We start from the raw sequence: 19,944 nt of genomic DNA, 5'->3' as shown, positions 1-19,944 counted from the left end.
TGTTCATGTTTTTTGCTGCACTTTTGAACCACAATTAAGAAAAAAACACATACAGAAACTGCATGCGGTGTTCAAAGACCACATATACGTTTCTAAGAAACTGCATACATTACTAAAAACCACTTGCTTCTGATGTGTTTTTTTTTAGTGTGTGTAAAGTGTACAATTATATACAGTAAATACAGGAAGATGTATAACTTATACAAGCTATACATAGATAGATATGAGATAGGGCTCCTGCACACTTGCATTTTTCTTGCTAGTTTTTTTCATACAATATCGCTGGGTTTTTTTCCACTCGATTGTCAATGGGACATTCTAATGTTAAAAACGTGCAAGAAAAACGCAGGTGTGGAGGAGCCTATAGGTAGATAGATAGATAGATAGATAGATATGAGATAGATAGATAGATAGATAGATATGAGATAGATAGATAGCATTGGTCTAACAAATCCCCGCTCTGTCTCTTTGCACTTTTATGAGGATATAAAATTCTGAACTTGGATGCACAGTAACAAAAACTAAAATATATAGTCTGATAACACAGAAGTAATCTCACTTAGCGCACCTGCACACTTGCGTTTTTCTTGCGCTTTTTTTCATGCGATTGTCAATCGAACTTTGTAATGTTAAAAATGCATCAGAAGTTGTTGCTTTGCAATTTTTGTGCAACGCTTTTTTAACATTAAAAAGTCCCATTGACAATCACATAAAAAAAACGTAGAGATATCGTGTGTAAAAAACGCACAAGAAAAACGCAAGTGTGCAGGAGCCCTTAAGGTCCTTTTACACTGTCCAGTGCTTGTGAATGAGTGCTCATTAGAACACTTGTTCACCCAATCATTGTCCAGTGTACACAGGGCAGCCATCAGCTAATGAGCGAACACTTATTCGTCAGCTAATTAGCCCATTTATGCAGCCAGAAAAAATTATCTTTCTTGGGCAGAAATGCTCTAGACAGCGATACTTTATGATGATCATATGTGCAATCATTTGTCACATAAAGTCTGAATTGTTGCTGTTTAAATACAATGCAAGCAAACACTAATCTTGATGACTAGCACTCCCTTATATAACAAAAACAGCTCCAGATATTGGCTAGTGTAAAAATACCTAAAAAAACATTATTAGGGTGCCAATAAACATTAGTCAAAACTTGGTGAAAGTGATCTGAGGAGTAAAGGCCCATTTAAATGGGAGAAGTGTCGGGCCAGATACTCGTCCCTGTGTGTACTCACTCCTGTGCTGCTGCACAGGAGCAAGTATCACTGGCTCTCTCACAAAGTGGCCAGCAGGGAGGTAGGGCAGCTGGAGGAGATTTCACTCCTTGCTCTCCCCCACCCCTCTCCATTCACTTTAGAAGCAGCCGTTCAGTATTGAACCGCTACTGTTTACACTGAACGGTCATCGTTCAGGATTTTAAGCTGCATAAAATCCTGAACGATGATCGTTCAGTGTAAACAGCAACCTTTCAGTACTGAACGGCCGCTGTGTTAAGTGAATGAAGAGAGGCGGGGGAGAGTGAGGAGTGAAATCTCCAGCTGCTCTGGCTTCCTGCTGACCGCTTTGTGAGCCAGCCAGCAATACTCGCTCCTGTGCAGCGGCACGGGAGCAAGTGCACAGGAACGAGTGTCGAGTACCTATTTCATCCCCCCCCCCCCTCCATTTCTTTTTAGAAAACTGTCTTCTGTGTTTCTTTGTTTTGTTTGGGGTAGAGAAAGATAACGACTTTCCGATCTTCAATAATGTCATTGGGTATGTATCTTTACTAGACTGGCTAACTGGTTCCATCATAGTTATGGAAATCTCTTGAAGAAAGTGTTAGTCCTGCTTCTCTACGTTTTTTCCCCTGACTAAGCATTCAACATAGGCTGGTGCCATCTGCCTTTCCATTTTTGGTGCCTCCAGTCCTACAGGCTTGAGATCAAATTCTTAAAAAGTGGCCTTTCTCTACACTGGGTCCATTTGATGAAAACTTGATGAAAGTGGATGATTTCAAACAAAACAATCATTCATAAGATGAAATGCAACAATGATTGATTGTTTTAGCAACTAATAATGGTTTTCCTCTAGAAAGAAGATGATTGTCTTTGAAATATTTGTAGTTGGATGAACGTTCGTCCATCACCCATTGTCAATGAACATGTATGGCTAGTTTGAACTGCTGTAATGGTCAATACAAAATAAAATGTGTATGGCTGCATCTGTGAAACAATTGTTCATCAGTCATTCATGCAACAATTGCTCAACCATCATGTTACTTCTACCTAATGCATATGGCCAACTTTACCATGAATGCTAGGAGGGATGTTTTTCTTTATTTGTCCAGTGACCCCATATACCTATGCTATGTATCTCATCCATTAAGACTGTCTTTCTTATATAAATCGTGTAAATAAATAAGTACCCAAAACTCTAGCTGAAATCCCAACACATGTTGTTTTATCAACCATATACTTAGCAAAAAATAGACTCTAAAAAATTGCTTCAGAAAGAATGTTGCAAAAGAAAACCTGGCTTACTCATGCATAAATTGGCATACATCAGCCAGAATGCCACGAAAAGATAGAACTCTTCAAGTTTTGAATGCACTTTACAGCTGTTTAATGTGGGCACCTTTGGTGACACAGCTCATATTATGTCAGTGGTCTGATTCTGCCCAAATGCACCTCAGAATATAATTTGTTATTGAATCCACTTCAGAGGAAATGCATTGCTTTAGGTCATCTAGGTTCTGTGGCATTAGGCATTGCATCTGTGATTGTTGTCAGTAAGAGAAACAAAGTAATCTTTTAATGGATAACAAAAAGACATAATGATACAGTCAGCTTTCAAACCTACTTAGGGTTCTTCCTCAGGCCCAATGGAATAGATCCGTAGAAATATATATACATACGCATGCATATAAAAAGGCACAAACATGCTGTGATGAATTTGCACCTTGAGGGCTTAGTCACACAGGCGCATTGGCACCCGTACATGGGCGCCAATGCGCCCGTGTGACTGAGCCCTTACTGCAGGAAGAAGATGGCCATACTTCAAGACGGACGACTCCCCGCAGCGCTGAAGAAAGAACGCATGACCGGCAATGAAGCAGGTCACATGTTTTTTCTGCCGGCGCTGCAGAGAGACGTCTGTCTTGGCCGTCTTATTCCTGCAGTAACACGGGCGCCAATGCGCCCGCGTGACTAAGCCCTAAAACAATACCAGAACAGGATGAGTAGAGAACTAAATAATTAGTCCATTGATAAGGATGTGAAAGTTTTATGGTGTCTGAATTGGTGTTAGGGGGTCACCAAGGATGCGTGTTACTTCTGCTATATATTTCTTATATTCTCCAATGTTGCATTTAGTCACTTGAGATGTTGATTCCTTTCTTGAGAGTGTCAAAGATGGTTATAAACTTGTACTCCCAAATTCTTCTATGGCATTGAGATTTGAAGTTGCCTTTTAATATAGTAACTTTCATATGTTCTATGTTGGTCTATGTTCGTACCTAGAAAAATGCTCAGCCACTGATAATTCGGTCTTTCTTTCTTGAATTGTGTGAGGGTGAGACCCCATCCTCGCTTTCAGTTTTTGTTTTGTTTCTCCAACAAAAAGCCGTCCAACAGGACATTTGCTGCACATGATCAGGTATACAACATCAGGCGTAGAACATGCGAATGTCCCTGGGATCTTATAATCCTGCTGTGTATTGGGGATTTGTATCCTGTCCGCGGTCAGTACATGTGAGCAGGTCTTGCATCTCCTTACATTGCAGGGATAAGTTCCTTTTTATGTGTTGATGGACAATGCACATCTGATTATAAAGCTCCTCAACTTTGAAGGCTGCCTGTAACATAGGAGGGGAGGTTCCGGGAATGCATCTGTAAGGTGCATTAAAATGTAAAGAATTCTATCTTTACATGTAAATCTGGCTGTTGATTGTCAATTTATGCATGAATATCATCTAAACCGTTTCACCATTCTTTTTAAATCACCCTGTTTATACAGTATGAAGCACAGTAAATAGTGTAGGCAAAGGCAATAAATAAATACATACATACATAAACCTTAAGGCCTTAGTCAGACGGGCGTTTTTTCGCGCGATTTGCGCATGCGCATGCGATTCGCGCATATATAGAACCAATGGTTCGCTATGGTATTGGTCACATGTCCGCTTTTTATGCGGATATGCGATAAATTATAGGACACGACGATTCGCAGATCGCGCCTATCTGCGTCGGCGTTTTATGTGCGCACCAAAATCATTTTTTTCGACGGCCAGTCTAAGTTTCATGCGCATTTTGATGCGCACGGCGATTTTTCTCCGGTCAGACGCGCGTTTTGCTGCGACGATTAACGCGGCTAGGTGCAGATTTTTCCTGCGATTTTTCGCCCCCGGTCACGCGATTTGCGCATGCGCATCCGACATGCGATCCGCAAATCGCGCGAAAAAACGCCCGTCTGACTAAGCCCTAAGGGTGCAGTCACACAAGCAATTTTTAACTATATGTATAGGTAAGTGAAAAAAAATCCCACATCGCATGTAGAAAAAACGCACGACTTGGTCCATTGCCACCCATATGTTCCATCTTTTGCAGGTGTAAATTTTTCGAGCATGTAAAAATCTCACATATGACCGCCTCCATTGGAAAGCATTGGTTCTATGCAGATGCGATTTTAAATCGCGCCTATACATGCACTATACATGTGACTGAGCCCTAAGTGGTTGCTCTTGTGTTCTTTTCGAAATATCTCTAACAGTCTGTGATTCAGGATATATTTTTGAAAATGTTTAGAAATGCCATTGATAGTGATAAATCTTCCTTGTGCCAATAAAATTATGACGTTTTCTAATAGCCATATTAAATTCACATGTAAATCAATCTTTTTTATTAGGTCATTGCTGATCTGCATTTCCAAAAGGGGAAATTCAAAAAAATATGACCTATAGGGGTTACGAGACAATCAAAATTGAAAAAGTCTTGTGTAATAAATCCAGACCATAGCTGAATGAAGCATTGGAACAAACTCATATTCCTGTAACATCTTGTCCTTGAGATGTAAAACAATATACACTAAAGAGAGAGACTTGATGCCTCACGGATAGTGAATTTCTTTTATTGCGGTGTGCAGGCTTGCAAGATAAAGTTCTATGTGACTGGCCAGCAAGCCTCTTTTTATTCTATTTTCTTTTCTGCAGACAAAGTAGAATATTACACCATGAAGAGATAAATCATTATTTTAACTCTTGGTTAGACTTCCAAGCTCTGTGGAAATGGATTCAGTATTATCAATTAGCTTATTACTAGTTAACTTTAAAAGTTTTAAATAGTAACTGAATACTTCCACAAAAAGCAAATCATATGTAAGAATAATCATATGGAAATTTACTCATAAAAAAGTACAAGAAAAATGTTTTATTTTCCATTTGATTAAGTAAAGTGAGCTTTTAAGGCAGATAACTAGATTCCCCCAAGAGAATTTAGATTCCTTAAAAATCTCTAATGATGTTGATGTTAGCATTTTTTGATAATCATGTACAATCACAAGGAAACGTCGCTGCATATGTGCAAGGTAATTAAAGGACAGTTGTGTTAAAGTAATATAATGTAAAAAATAATGAATTACTGCAGTTCCATATTTTCAGTCTCATGTTACCCAAATGCTCACAAGGCATTACAGTACAGGTCTCAGACATGGTACCCACACTGTCATCCATTTATGGTACAGGTATGGAATACCTCTTAATGTCTTTTGGTTTTATGAAGAAAATAATCCAACGAGATTAGTCATGTGCTTTCCTAAAAATACATCTAGTAGGAACATTCACAAATTGTTTGGTTGCTTCATCAGAACTGAGTCATCTGGTTAGTCATACTTCTCTACTTGACAAAACACAACTTGGAAAATGTAACACCATATTATGTTAAAATTATGATCAAAATCCAGACTTCCAGTATATTTGTTGTTTGGAACTGCAAGTCCTTACTATAGTACAGCACAATTGTATGGTTTGTCAACAGGTTTTGTATTGTGATTTAATTCTAGTACTTTCACTAAATGACTGACAAGCTTAAGATATAACTGCTGCACCAATATCACATACCCTAACCCATATGCTTCGAGGTGCTCAAATATCTATACCTCAAAAAGGAAGAAAATGACTTTTTAATGTTGCCTATTGATAGCTTCCCTATTTACCACCAAGAATACATTCCAGGAGTCTTAAGGCTCATTTACACGGAGCGATGATCGCTCAAAAGAGATCGTTTGAGCTATAATCGTTGCGTCTAAGCGCGCGGCCATTGTGCACTTTTCGTGCACTGCTCAGTGATCGTTAAATTCAAGCCAGCCTAAAAATCATTGTGTGATCTTATCGGAACTGCACGCTGAGTTCTCCGCGGGTAGGGCTGCTAGTATTGTTTCAGCTATTTAACCCGACGGGGAACAAAGGAGCTGAATGCAGATAATAGCCCTCCGGCTATTAACAGGTTTCAGCTAAAGGCTTTATTTGCACACTAATAAGCTATTAAGTTGCTGAGTAGCTACTTAATAGTTTATGCAAAATAATCGCTCAAAGCTGTCACTCAAATTATCCTTTGAGCAATTTTTGAGCGATCACTGCTCCGTGTAAATGGGCCTTTAGAACAAGACAGTCATCTGCATACAATTTTGTTTTAGATTGTTGGTCCTCATTGGCATATGACTTGCATCAATGTGAGAAGTACTGTTGCTGCTTAAAATGGATTTCTATCCAAAATGGGAAATTGGACATATTTTAGTAAACCAGATGTTAGAAAGGCAACTAAAGGGTGACAGTTAGATTTTATTTACTTATAGAGATATTGGCTTTTTTCTGTTTTGTTGCAGTGATCATTTTTGCAAAAGTGACACTAGAAAATGTAACCATATTGTTTTACACCTTTAAATTAGTTTCTCAGATACTGATGGTAATCTGTTACATTCTTATTGATAGAACATGCTGGAAAAAGGACAATGTCTTAGGGACCTTTCACATGGAATGGAATATCTGCAACATCATTGCGGAATATGCCATCCCTGAATTCTGCACCAAAATCTGCTAACTGAGGATTGTGATATGGAATTGCTAGCAGGATTCTGCTATTTTAAATTCCACACCAATATACGCATGTGGAATATGGGGCTGAATATTCAGCAGGAGGTCATATTCGCAATGCTGTGTGAAAGGTCCCTTAAAAGGTGGCAAACAATGAGGCTGCACTTGCCCCTGTTGTCCCTTTTGTAAAAATGGATGCCACAGCAACAGGCCTTAGTCAGATGGGCATTTTTTCGCGCGATTTGCGGATCGCATGACGGATGCGCATCCGCAAATCGCGTGACCGGAGCCCGAAAATCGCCCGAAAATCTGCTTCTAGCCGCGTTTCATTAGAAACGGGCCGGAGCTGTCCAGCGCATTGCATTCAATGGAGGCGGCAATACAGCCGGCTCCATTGAAAGCAATGCGCTGCGGGCGAGTGTGGGATGAATTGTCGGGAAGGGCTTAAATATATAAGCCCTTCCCTGCAATTCATCCAGAAATGTGTTAAAATAAAAAATATATATATACTCACCTTGTCCCGGCAGCCGGAGTTTAGCGCGGCCGGCTTGCAGTGGGTGTGAAGGGGGTGTGAGTCAGACTTGCCTCTGATTGGCTCAGGGAATGATTGGCTCATTCCCTGAGCCAATCATTCCCTGAGCCAATCTGATTGGCTCAGGGAAGGGCTTATATATTTAAGCCCTTCCCGACAATTAATCCTGCGCTCGCCTGCAGCCCATTGCTTTCAATGGAGCCGGCTGTATTACCGGCTCCATTGAATTCAATGGGCAAACATCGTTCTTCTCTGCCACAGCTGTTACAGCTGTGGCAGAGAAGAATGATTTGTCTTCTATATGTTCTCAATGGGGTCGGTGCTGCTGCCGCCGGCCCCATTGAGCGCATATAGAGAAGAGAACAGGAATCGCAGATCGCAGATAGGTGCGATCTGCGATTTCTGTTCTATAATTCATCGGATGAGCGCATAAAAAGCGCTCATGTGTCTGATACCATTGCAAAGCAATGGTTTTAAAAAATCGCCGGACGCATGCGCATGTGCAAATCGGGCGAAAAAACGCCCGTCTGACTAAGGGTGCCTACCCACTTGCGATTTTTTTTCCTGTGATGTTTTGCGGTTTTTCTCAAGAGCAATCAGTATAGAATGTGTTCTTGTGCATCTGGGTTTTTTTTCCGTTTCGTGGGTTTTTTTCACATAGGAACTGTCAGTTGCATATGTCTCCCTATTTTTCTCTTAATGCACCCATGATTGTCAATGGAGGGCTGCAAAAAACGCGCGAAAACGCCGCGTTTTTCACGCGTGAAAATTGGCAACGCAAGTGGGTAGGCACCCTAAGGCCTTAGTCAGACGGGCGTTTTTTCGTGCGATTTGCGCATGTGCATGCGATTTGCGCATATATAGAACCAATGGTTCGCTATGGTATCGGTCACATGTCCGCTTTTTATGCGGATATGCGAAAAATTATAGGACACGACGATTCGCAGATCGCGCCTATCTGCGTTCTGCGTTTTATGTGCGCACCAAAATCATTTTTTTCGCCGGTCAGTCGAAGTTTCATGCGCATTTTGATGCGCACGGCGATTTTTCTCCGGTCAGACGGGCGTTTTGCTGCGACGATTAACGCGGCTAGGTGCAGATTTTTCCCGCGATTTTTTGCCGCCGGTCACGCGATTTGCGCATGCGCATGCGACATGCGATGCGCAAATCGCGCAAAAAACGCCCGTCTGACTAAGGCCTAAGGCCACATAGAAAAATGCCATTATTTTTATAAATGGCTAAAAGTTAGGCTGCTTTGACAAAATCGAAAACACGATTTTTCACAATGCCACAGTGCTACAATCCTAGGTATGTGAAGCCCATGCTTTCCAATGGCTTCTTTCACACAAGCAATGTTTTGTAGGCTGCTACATTGTGATTTGCTATGTTTTGTAGCCCATGTTTCCCCTTCCTTTGTGTTGCATTGCATTGCATGAAAACGCAGTTTTCGTGTGGTATGATGCAACTTTTACAATAGGAAGTCCTACTGTTTGAGCCCTAAAATAACCCCAAGCTACATAAAAAACACAATACATCACCTAACAGGCACTGTCCGCTCTGCCGCATGTATCCTTCTGAAGCTGCAGCACAATTGTCTGTAGTTTTCAGCAAGTACTTCCTGGTTTTGAGGTTCAAAAACCCCGCCTCTAGGAAGTGCTGGCTCTGATTGATTCTCAAGCGCTGCCGCTCAGCCAATCACTACAGCACTCGATGAATGGCATTGAATGGCTGTGATTGGTTCATCGAGCACTGCACTGATTGGCTGAGCCACGTCACTCAAGAACCAATCAGAGCAGCACTTCCTGGAGGCAGGGTTTTTGAAACCCCTGACCAGGAAGCGCCTGTTAGGTGACGTATTGGTGTGTTTTTTGTTTTTTTTTAAGGCAGCTAGGGCTTATTTTGGGGAGACGGCTTATGTTTCAAGCCCCACCCAACCCCCCGTGTGACTTAGTAGCGACACAAGATTGCGATATTGATCGCAGCGATATCACACAGAACACAGCTGCAATATCGCTGCAATTTTCTCACAGTGATATTGCTGTTGCCTTCGTGTGAAAGAGGCCTTAAACTTTTCCTACTGCTTTTACTGCTGCATTAATAATATCTGGCCTTGCTCTGTAATGAAATCCACAAATGTTAGGGTGACTTATGATAAAAGCTTCCTATTTACATTGCAGTTAGTATTTTCTTCTTCAGGATAAAACAGTTAAAATCCATGACTCATTAGAATACTTATAGAGATTATAAGGCATTTTGGCGGGAAATGAAATATTAAATCAAAAGTCGATTCTTACCTACATTTCCCGTTGTGAGATAGGAATTTTGAAAATCCATCATTCCCATTCCAACAATGTGTATAAAATCTTCAATGACCTGCATCAGTTCTATGGAGCCTGGGTAAATCTAGAATTAAAGATTACAGTAGCAGTAGCAGACAATAGGTTACATAAGTCAGACCAACATGACTTAGCTGCACAATGCCCAGCAGAACATTCAGTATAGGGTTGTTAGCAGACGACATTAGACCCATGCATTTGAAAATATACTATACTTGGGCATTGCAAATCATGGTCATTTATGATAAATGATGTATGGATCATTTAAACCAGGCTCATTCATTTACAACCCATACGTGTTCTCACAGGAGCAGCTGCAATATTGCAGTTTAGTAAGAAATTGGATGCTGCCATACATCCGCTCCATATATAAACCCTAATTACTGGTTTGTTGCATTGACAATTAATTTGAAAAGGATGTGCTAGCCTCTGCAGCTGCACTTCACAGAATGTCATCCATATCTTCCTTCGAGAAGCTAACATTTCGAGAATAGAAGAGGCTACACAGCAAATACTAAGGCGGTAAACATACATTGCAGTGATAACACTTGTATCTTTTAGTACAGAGTCACACAAATACGAAAAAGTAGAAAGTACAGTGCTGTTAACAGGCTTTTTCCTTGCTCTAGTACTGCAAAATAATTGTACTGGGATCAACAAAGCAACCATTTCTATGGCACTACGCATACTTGTTTCCATGACAACTCAGGATGCCTTGCAGCTGACTCATACGCTTAGACAACAGCTTTATACCTTTGTTTAGTACTTTTCACTGATTAGCCATCGATGCTCATTTCTTACATTGCTTTCAAATATAGCTGTCAAATTAATGTTTAACATTAAGAAAATCTCCCCAAAATCCAAACTATTAGCTTATGGTAATTTTAGTAGTTTCAGTATTTCAATGTTATGGAGTCATGAATCACACGGGCATATTCACAGCTTTTATGACACCATACACCCTTCAAGAGACGTGATGGTAATAATATAAATGAAGAAATATTTCAAACATATTGAACAAATCTTTGGAGAAACAGCTGCTTAATGGCCACCTAAGTGAATAGGCTTTGGTGCAGCAAACAAATAAGTACTTTGTAGTAGCATTAATTATCAAATCTATAGAAAGATTATAGAGAAGTCCCAACTTTGGAGTCATTTTAATATGTGGTTTGAATTGTGAATAGTTCAAATCTATTCCTTGTATGAATCTAATTGTTCTTCTATAAGCAGATAATAGAAAAGAGCAGCTGAGGGACATCAAAATCCCTTTTGCTGCTCTTCCAGCATAATCACAAGAGTGCGGTCACCATGAATGAAGAGGGTCAGGAGCGCTATCTTTTCTCCTGAGGGAGAGCACCTAGAAGGTGAGTGAGTGAGGAGACTTATAAGGCCAGTTATGCTCCTCTGGGTAATATGCATTTAAGGGAGATGGAACAATACCTCTGCAGCGCCACCGATTGGAAGGCAGCTTCCTGCAAGTCAATGTTAGACTCTTTATACAAGCCTTGTAACAATGACTGGGAAAATTCAATTACCAGTCATTGCTACAAGGCTTGTATAAAGAGTCTAACATTGACTTGCAGGAAAGCTGCCTTACAAGAGGTGGCGTTGCAGAGGTATTGTTCCATCTCCCTTATTTGCATGAGTAATAGATGTGGTGGATATATTGGCCCATCTCGTCTTTTCATTTATCCAATAACAGCTTTAATCTTTAGACCGCATTGGAGGAAGGTTCAACTAAAACTACAGTATCTCACTTGTAATTGGAGTTATTTCCGAATTAGACACAGGAGTATCTGAAGCAATTGCTCGCAGCACAGTTTCCTTGTATCTTTACAAAAGGGGTTTTATTGTAATGCAAATTATATATTTGTCTGTGATATGATTTTGGCCTAATTTAATCTATTTTGCTATTAAAATATGCTAAACTTTAATGGGATCTTCCCATTAGGTCAATCTCTATATGCCATATGGATTTTTATAAAGGGATGTTTTCACTTGGGACACCTCCTCCTCGAAAAGGGATTCTGACAGATTCACCACAGCCATTCTGTCTAAGACATTGAACCAATTTTCTTAAATTGAATGTGTTATTGGAAAAGGATCAATTTTTTTAAGTCTTTATATTGAAGATATTTTTTTGGGTAATTTGTTTTCTTAATTTTCAATGTCACAATATATCTTAAAAAATACATAAACCTTGCATTTTTCATTCTGGACACTAAGCCTAAACATAGTCTGATACTTCCTGTTCTGTACAGAAGCCTCATAGACCAAAGATGCATCAGCTTGAAAGGGATTGAAGGGGACTCATTGACTTTCATGAGTTGAATGAGGAAAAAAGGAGAAGATGAGCACTGCTGTAGAAAGCTCACAGGCTGGAAATCCTGATTGACATGAAGTATATGCTTTAATGAACTGAGCTGGACCGACTCTTTCATCAGGCCACATGATAAAATAGCAGGTCCAGCTCAGAAATATGTAGTCTTTTAAAACATATGCTTCGTGCCAATCAAGATTTCCAGCCTGTGAGTTTTCCACAACAGCGCCAATCTTTCTCTTTTTTTACCTGTTCTACACATTGTTGACAAACCTGTCGTTAGGAATCTGCTAGGAAGAGGGCTGTAGATGCTAATTCTCGGTGTATTGCACTGTCAGCAGCCAGGTGAGAGGTTTCTCATTAACTGACCCTGCTTATCTCCTATGTCGTATGATACCTGCATCATGGAAGCATTTGTATTGGAAGTATTTGTTCTTTTTGAAGTTATTGATTTCCATGGGAGAGTGTTCTAAGTATGCTCTGTTAGAGGTCACTGTGCAGGAAGAGGAAGGAGGTGAGCTGTGACTATCACTAATTGTGAATGGTGGATTCTATGCTATTTTTACATAGGTGTTACCTTTCATTGTAATCCTGCCTGTGATGATAATGAGATAACTACTGAAAAGCGATCTCTAAGGCACAGGAAGTGTCAGACTTATTAGGCTTTGTGTGCAGAGTAAAAACTGCAGGGTTTTAGGATTTGTTTAAGATATACACAGTGACCTGGAAAATTAGAAAAAAAGTCACTACTAATTAAAAAATCTATAGTTAAATAGGTTATCCCAAAATCTGAAGATATCCCTTATCCATAGGATAGATGATAGCTCTATGATCTGTTGGGGTCTCACTTCTGAGATCCCACTGATCCTGAGGATAGGGGTCCCATGTCCCCCTCTTCCTATCACTGTGGGATTACTTTACCTACTTGCAGTGATATCAGACTAAATGGAGTGTTGGCCATGCATGTGTGGCTGCCACTCCATTTATTTCAACAAGGCTGATGGATTCTGCCAAGCGCTTGCACAGTCCCATTGAAAGTTAAAGGAGCAGCAGTACATATGCACAACTGCAGCTCCATTCAATCTCCTCCTCACTGCGGGGGTGCAGTAAGCCCTCAGAAAGGAGCATGGGAGTATACAAGACCTTCATTCTCAAGATTGGTGGGATTCTCAGCAGTTAGACCCCTACCGATCATAAAGTTATCCCCTATCCAATGTATGGGGAGCTTTAGATTTTGGGAAAACCCTTTTAACATAAAAATGTGATTTAAACTATTGATCATTGCCGGATGACATGCTCCCTTTAATGCATTATGTATAGCCATCATTAAAAAATCTAGGAAAATGTAATCGTTCTTGATTTTTTTTTCCAGAATAGTATGGGTCATGTATGAAGCTTTGAAACAGGATGCCATAAGGGCATTTTTGAGCCATGTACGATACGGAGGCTTTCCTAATAATCATGTTTTAGCAGACTTGAAGCAATCATATTTTACATTGCTTTGAGGAGCGTTTTTCTAAACTTTAGTGAAAGTGGTCATCCACAGTGCTGATACCCCACTCCAAAATTCTCATATAGCTTGCCTCAAAGTTCAATGTCTTATCCAGCATAACATGCAGAATTTGAAGCTGAGCAGTCAAATTTCTCCACTTACTCTGCTCATTTAATATCAATTACTTGAATCTCAGACAGTGAAAGCTGATAGTAGATAGAAATTTTGGTTCTAAAGAAGTATCACTACTGTCAAGGTATTTTATGACTGGAGTACAAAAATAATAGGCATTAACTTTCTATAATGATGTGAACCCCCGCTTTCTCTGAACAGAATTCTTTATCCAGCCATAGCGGTGTACATATGGGTGTGACTGTTCCTGCTGCTCAGCTCTATTCACTTAAATGGACTGAACTGCAAAGCCACACTTAGACAGTACATATATAAATAATATAAAAAATAAATAATGGAGGGCCCTCTTCATTATGTTGATCAGTGGGGGTCTTGGAGGCAGGACACCTATTGATCATATATTGAAGGCATGTATTAAGAACAGTTCATCATTTAAATGCCCTGGACAAATATTTATCCCTCAAATTACAGCTATATGCATATTATTATGTCCATGATTATCAGCATGTTGTGTGAATGAGGAATCATGAAAACCACATATACATATGAATTCCAGCTATTTGCAACTTTTCTACTTCATCCCACTACTCTTATACAATTTGGAACAAATGAAAAGAAGGTCTGAAATAATTCAAGTCAATTAAATCATTCTACTTGTCTTACCTGTTGTGCATCCTCCCACTTTTCTTTGTTCTCTTCATCCAGGAGGTTGCTAACTATTTGAAAGAAGTTCTGGAAAAAATATATGTCATTATGCAAAAAAGATTATATACATTCAAGCTAAATATAAGTAACACATTTTATAGAAATATCTACATAATATATAATACTTACAAACCACTCAGCAGAGTGTATAGAAAATCGCGGACATCTTTTATAACATATATCTTGTTATATTTACATTTGTCTTCTGAGGATTAAAATGTATGTTTGCTATGGTTTAATATCTATTTTTATATGAATACAAACAGTTGTGACAACAGTGGGAGCAGTACATCACTAGTGTCACTTATACAGAATCTAATTATATTATTGCAGAATCTGAAGCATTACTACAAGAAGAAGAAACCCTATAAAACGTGTTTAGTTTTCTATACTTGTATAATAATAATGAGTAGATGTTAGAGATGAGCGAGCACCAAAATGCTCGGGTGCTCGTTACTCGAGTCGATCTTTAAGTGATGCTCGAGAGTTCGTTTCGAGTAACGAACCCCATTGAAGTCAATGGGCGACTCGAGCATTTTTGTATATCGCCGATGCTCGCTAAGGTTTTCATTTGTGAAAACCTGGGAAATTCAAGAAAGTGATGGGAACGACACAGAAACGGATAGGGCAGGCGAGGGGCTACATGTTGGGCTGCATCTCAAGTTCCCAGGTCCGACTATTAAGCCACAATAGTGGCAAGAGTGAGACCCCCCCCCCCCCCCCTGTAAGCATAAAGATCGTTCTTCTCTGCCACAGCTGTAACAGCTGTGGCAGAGAAGAACGATGTTAGCCCATTGAATTCAATGGAGCCGGCAATACAGCTGGCTCCATTGAAAGCAATGGCCTGCCGGCGATCGCGGAATGAATTGTCGGGAAGGGGTTAAATATATAAGCCCTTCCCTGCAATTCATCCAGAAATGTGTAAAAATAAAAAATATATATATATACTCACCTGGTCCCGGCATGAATGGGTGTGTGACTGCTGCCTCTGATTGGCTCAGCGGGACCAATCAGATGAGAGGCAGCAGTCACACACCCATTCATAAATTCATGAATGGGTGTGTGAGTGGAATCTGCCTCTGATTGGTCCGGCTGTGCCAATTAGAGGCAGCTCATTCAGCAGGCGAGGATTTTAAATCCCCGGCTGCTGAATACTACTCACAGCTGTTCAGAGCAGTTCAGGAGGACTGCCGCTGGCCGCGCTGAACTCCGTCTGCCGGGACCAGGTGAGTATATATATATATATTTTTTTTTTACACATTTCTGGATGAATTGCAGGGAAGGGCTTATATATTTAACCTCTTCCCGACAATTCATCCCGCGATCGCCGGCAGCCCATTGCTTTTAATGGAGCCGGCTGTATTGCCGGCTGTATTGCCGGCTCCATTGAATTCAATGGGCAAACATCGTTCTGCCGGGACAAGGTGAGTATATATATATATATTTTTTTTACACATTTCTGGATGAATTGCAGGGAAGGGCTTATATATTTAAGCCCTTCCCGACAATTCATCCCGCACTCGCCGGCAGGCCATTGCTTTCAATGGAGCTGGCTGTATTGCCGGCTCCATTGAATTCAATGGTCAGTGCTCGTTTAATCGAGACGAGTACCGCGTGGTGCTCGTTTCGAGTAACGAGCATCTCGAGCACCCTAATACTCGAACGAGCATCAAGCTCGGACGAGTATGCTCGCTCATCTCTAGTAGATGTATAAGACACATACAAGCCAAGACAGTTCCAGCTCTGCTTTAGGGCTTAGTCCGTGTTGAAGTACGGCCGTCTTCTTCCTGCAGTAAGGGCTCAGTCACACGGGCGCATCGGCACCCATGTGACTAAGCCCTTAACATTTTCATTACACATTCATATTTCTTATATTGATCAAGTACACTGAACTTGCAAACATGTGGATCTATTACTGTCTTAATATGTAGTAGAACCGAATCTGCCATCATGTGTCTTTGTTGCGTTGTACTAACTTGTTAACATAACTGTGTAGCTTTACCTGCAATTATTCCTAGGTTTCACTACTTCTCTTTTCTAACCTTAACAGTCATTACAAATTACCGTATATACTCGAGTATATACCACAAAAAAACTGGTAAAACTTATTGACTCGAGTATAAGCCAAGCTATACTGGAGTATATACTGGGTAAAAAAAAAGACTCCATATGCACCTCCCAGTCGGCGTCTGTGTCCCTGGCGGTGGTGACAGAAAGCTGCTTTAATTTCTGTGTTCCCGGCGTCGGTGCGGCAAGCTGCTTGAATTCTCCCCGCTGTCATACCCCGCCATCTTCTCTGCTCGGCTCTTTCATCCTTCGCCTTAAGCAGCTTTAGAATTCTCCCCACCATCATCCCCCGCCGTCCTCTCTGCTTGTCTTTCAAACCCCCCGCCGTCAGCGCTGTGTAAGTAAGTGCTGTGATTGGATTGAGCCCCGGCCAATCACAGCCGATGTTTGATCATTCACAGCCAATCACAGCCTGATGGCGGGGGATGAGAGAGCCTAGCAGAGAGGATGGCAGGGGATGACAGCGGCGAGAATTCAAGCAGCTTGCTGCACCACCTCCTGGAACACAGAAATTGAAGTAGCTTTCCGCACCGCCGCCGGGGACACAGACACTGACTGGGAGGTGAGTATGGAGGGTTTTTTTTGTTTAAAACTCTTCCCTGACTCGAGTATAAGCCAATAGGGGCTTTTTACCACAAAAAAATGTGCTGAAAAACTCATCTTATACTCGAGTATATACGGTATATGAAATCAAAATATTAGTTGAGTAAATTGACCTGGGTAATCTGCAAGTTATTGTGAAGGCACCACATTTTAAACAGAAGCTGGCCTGGTTGTTATTACAGAGGAAGCCATACCTGTGTATTCATTTACCCTGTAATCATTGCAGAAGAAATGTGTTACACGGGGGTCAATCAAATAGATCGCTAACCATATAATGTATTAATAGACCATTTTCTCAGAGCAATATCTGCTCTTATGTAATAATGGCTTTCTGTTCTGGTTCATAAAAGGGAACCCCTCTATAATGTCCATATACTTTAATATGGCATCAAGATCTTTCTGTCTCTACACTTAGAACCATATTTTCAGAAACTGTAAACTAGAATGAACTTTTTATTTTTGCTTGTGAGTGCTTGTACCCATGAGTCTAAAAATATGATGCAAGCTGATCCCTACTGCAGAAATTTGAATACTAGAAACAAATAGAAAATGTTCTCTTTTATTGCAATATTAATTTTAAGCGCTATTGCACTGTCAGCAAATAAATCACTAAATACTTTTTAGACCTAATTTGGAGGGCTGCTAGAATGTATAGGATGAAGACCTGTTGACATTTGGCCCATATTATAAATGTAATGAGACTGAAGGATAAACGCTTCATTTACTGGCTAATATAATGTCACCTGAAGTGTGCTGATAAGGAATGACAATTTAGTACATTGTATTAAATGACTTAACGATGTGCTAACACAAGAAGTGCACATGAATCTAAATGTTGGCATTATGTGAACTTTTTTGTTCAGCACGATAGCACAAGACCTTGCATTTTAGTATTCCCTTCAGAAACACATTCTTTTCAATAGTAGAATGCAATCTTTTGTTTCATCGTGCATTTAGATTACTATTCCCTCGATAACGCCTTTAACATTTTTGTACACGTGGAATACTGAAATTCCATAGAACCACAAAGCATCTGTTTCAAGCTGAGTAAGATATTCTTAAAGGTCTCACAGCAGCTGCTTATTAAGAGGGAAGATTGAATAACATTCAAATATGCACATAGAGATCTGGCTTTGCATACTATAGTATGAGGGATAATTGACATTATTGACAAAGTCATTTGTGATGGCAAGTAAGGCATTTCCATACCTTTCAGGTGGGTTATGTAAAAGCTATGGCAATATGTCTGATTTTGAATCTGGGACAATAGAATAGTGTAGATGACCATACAGTTGTCCTGCAACAGCCATTTAAGGTGAAATGGGATATTATAGAGTACCCATTCAAATGACAATGTAACCCAATAATACATGGTGGTGATGACTTACATAGTAACATAGTATGTAAGGCTGAATGAAGACAATGTCCATCTAGTCCAGCCTGTCTATCCTACTGTGTGGATCCAGAGGAAGGCAAAAAAACCCAAGGCCAGAAGCCAATTAGCCCTTTTGGGGAAAAAATTCCTTCCCGACTCCCTAATGGCAATCAGATTGTTCCCTGGATCAACCCCTAATAGTTCCTACCTTCCTATATACCCGGATTGACACTTAACCTAAGATTTATATCCTGTAATATCCTTCTTCTCCAGAAAGACATCAAGTCCCCTTTTAAACTCCTCTATGGATTTTGCCATCACCACTTCCTCCGGTAGAGAGTTCCACAGTCTAACTGCTCTTACAGTAAAGAATACCCTTCTATGTTGGTCCAGAATGACTCTTCTCTCCAGCTAATAGAACAGAGATCTGGGCAGAGGACTCCCATCTAATATGTGCATATTACCTAATGGAGCAGACATCTGTATAAGGATGCACATTTTTCTAAATAGTTTTTTTCATGAATGTTCAGTCAAATCAGTTCAAAGAGACTTTTATGATGTCATGACTTGATAGGCAATAATTTATGAACAATGTCAAAGAGCTATTGCAACTAATGAAACTGTACAGTGGTATTCCAGGTATAGATGAAACAGAAACTGGAATGATGGAATGGGTTTTGGTGTCATTATATATGGTTTTGTCAATTATAGGTAATCAACTACATTATTTAAAAAAATGAGTAGCGAAGAAAAAAAAACATGGCACAAAACAACATATTTTGCTATTTGTCAAGACAGAAATGATTGTTTCATATCTTACCTGCACTCCATCAGATGCAGGGATGTAGCTCGCTCTTTTGAAAGTGTCTGTGACATTTCGAAGGATTTCCACTGAGATCAGAAGATCCCCGGCATAAAAATGCTTCCTCTGAGTTAAATCAAGCAGTGTTTTAGTCACCTGAGACATTCCTTCCCCTGCCAGCATTCTTTGTCCCTTGGCAAGGTGTTCTTTAATCTGTTTGGATCAAATAGATGGCATATATTTAAAATATGACACTTGCAAGATTGAATGTTAAAACCAGTACATAACATACAATATTAGGCTTGCTCTATCTGTCTTATTTCTATAAGTCTTTAAAAAACAGCTGCTGGGCGCAACCATATATTTTTGTGTATTATTATCAAAAATGGTCTTTTTTCTTGAGGGACTCTTCCAATAATAATGTATAGGGCTACAGTGAAAATTGGATTGCCCATACTTGCCCTACATGAGTGAGCAGCCTATATTCTTAGAAACAAACTTCAGACACAGGAGT

General features: G+C 40.1%; 1 protein-coding gene across 1 annotated transcript in view; it reads right to left on the bottom strand.

Moving 5' to 3' along the window:
* ADGRB3 (adhesion G protein-coupled receptor B3) overlaps positions 1–19,944 on the bottom strand; it is a 918,092-nt gene that overhangs the window by 409,466 nt on the left and 488,682 nt on the right. Inside the window, exons 9-11 of the mRNA XM_066604215.1 lie at positions 19,449–19,643; positions 14,542–14,610; positions 9,893–10,001 (exon numbers count right to left, since the gene is read on the bottom strand). Coding sequence (XP_066460312.1) covers positions 9,893–10,001; positions 14,542–14,610; positions 19,449–19,643 — 373 coding nt within the window. The remainder of the gene's footprint in view (positions 1–9,892; positions 10,002–14,541; positions 14,611–19,448; positions 19,644–19,944) is intronic.

The sequence above is a fragment of the Eleutherodactylus coqui genome, chromosome 1 (assembly GCF_035609145.1).
Source record: "Eleutherodactylus coqui strain aEleCoq1 chromosome 1, aEleCoq1.hap1, whole genome shotgun sequence".
Lineage (NCBI taxonomy): Eukaryota > Metazoa > Chordata > Amphibia > Anura > Eleutherodactylidae > Eleutherodactylus > Eleutherodactylus coqui.
This window is presented reverse-complemented; position numbering and strand designations above follow the sequence as displayed.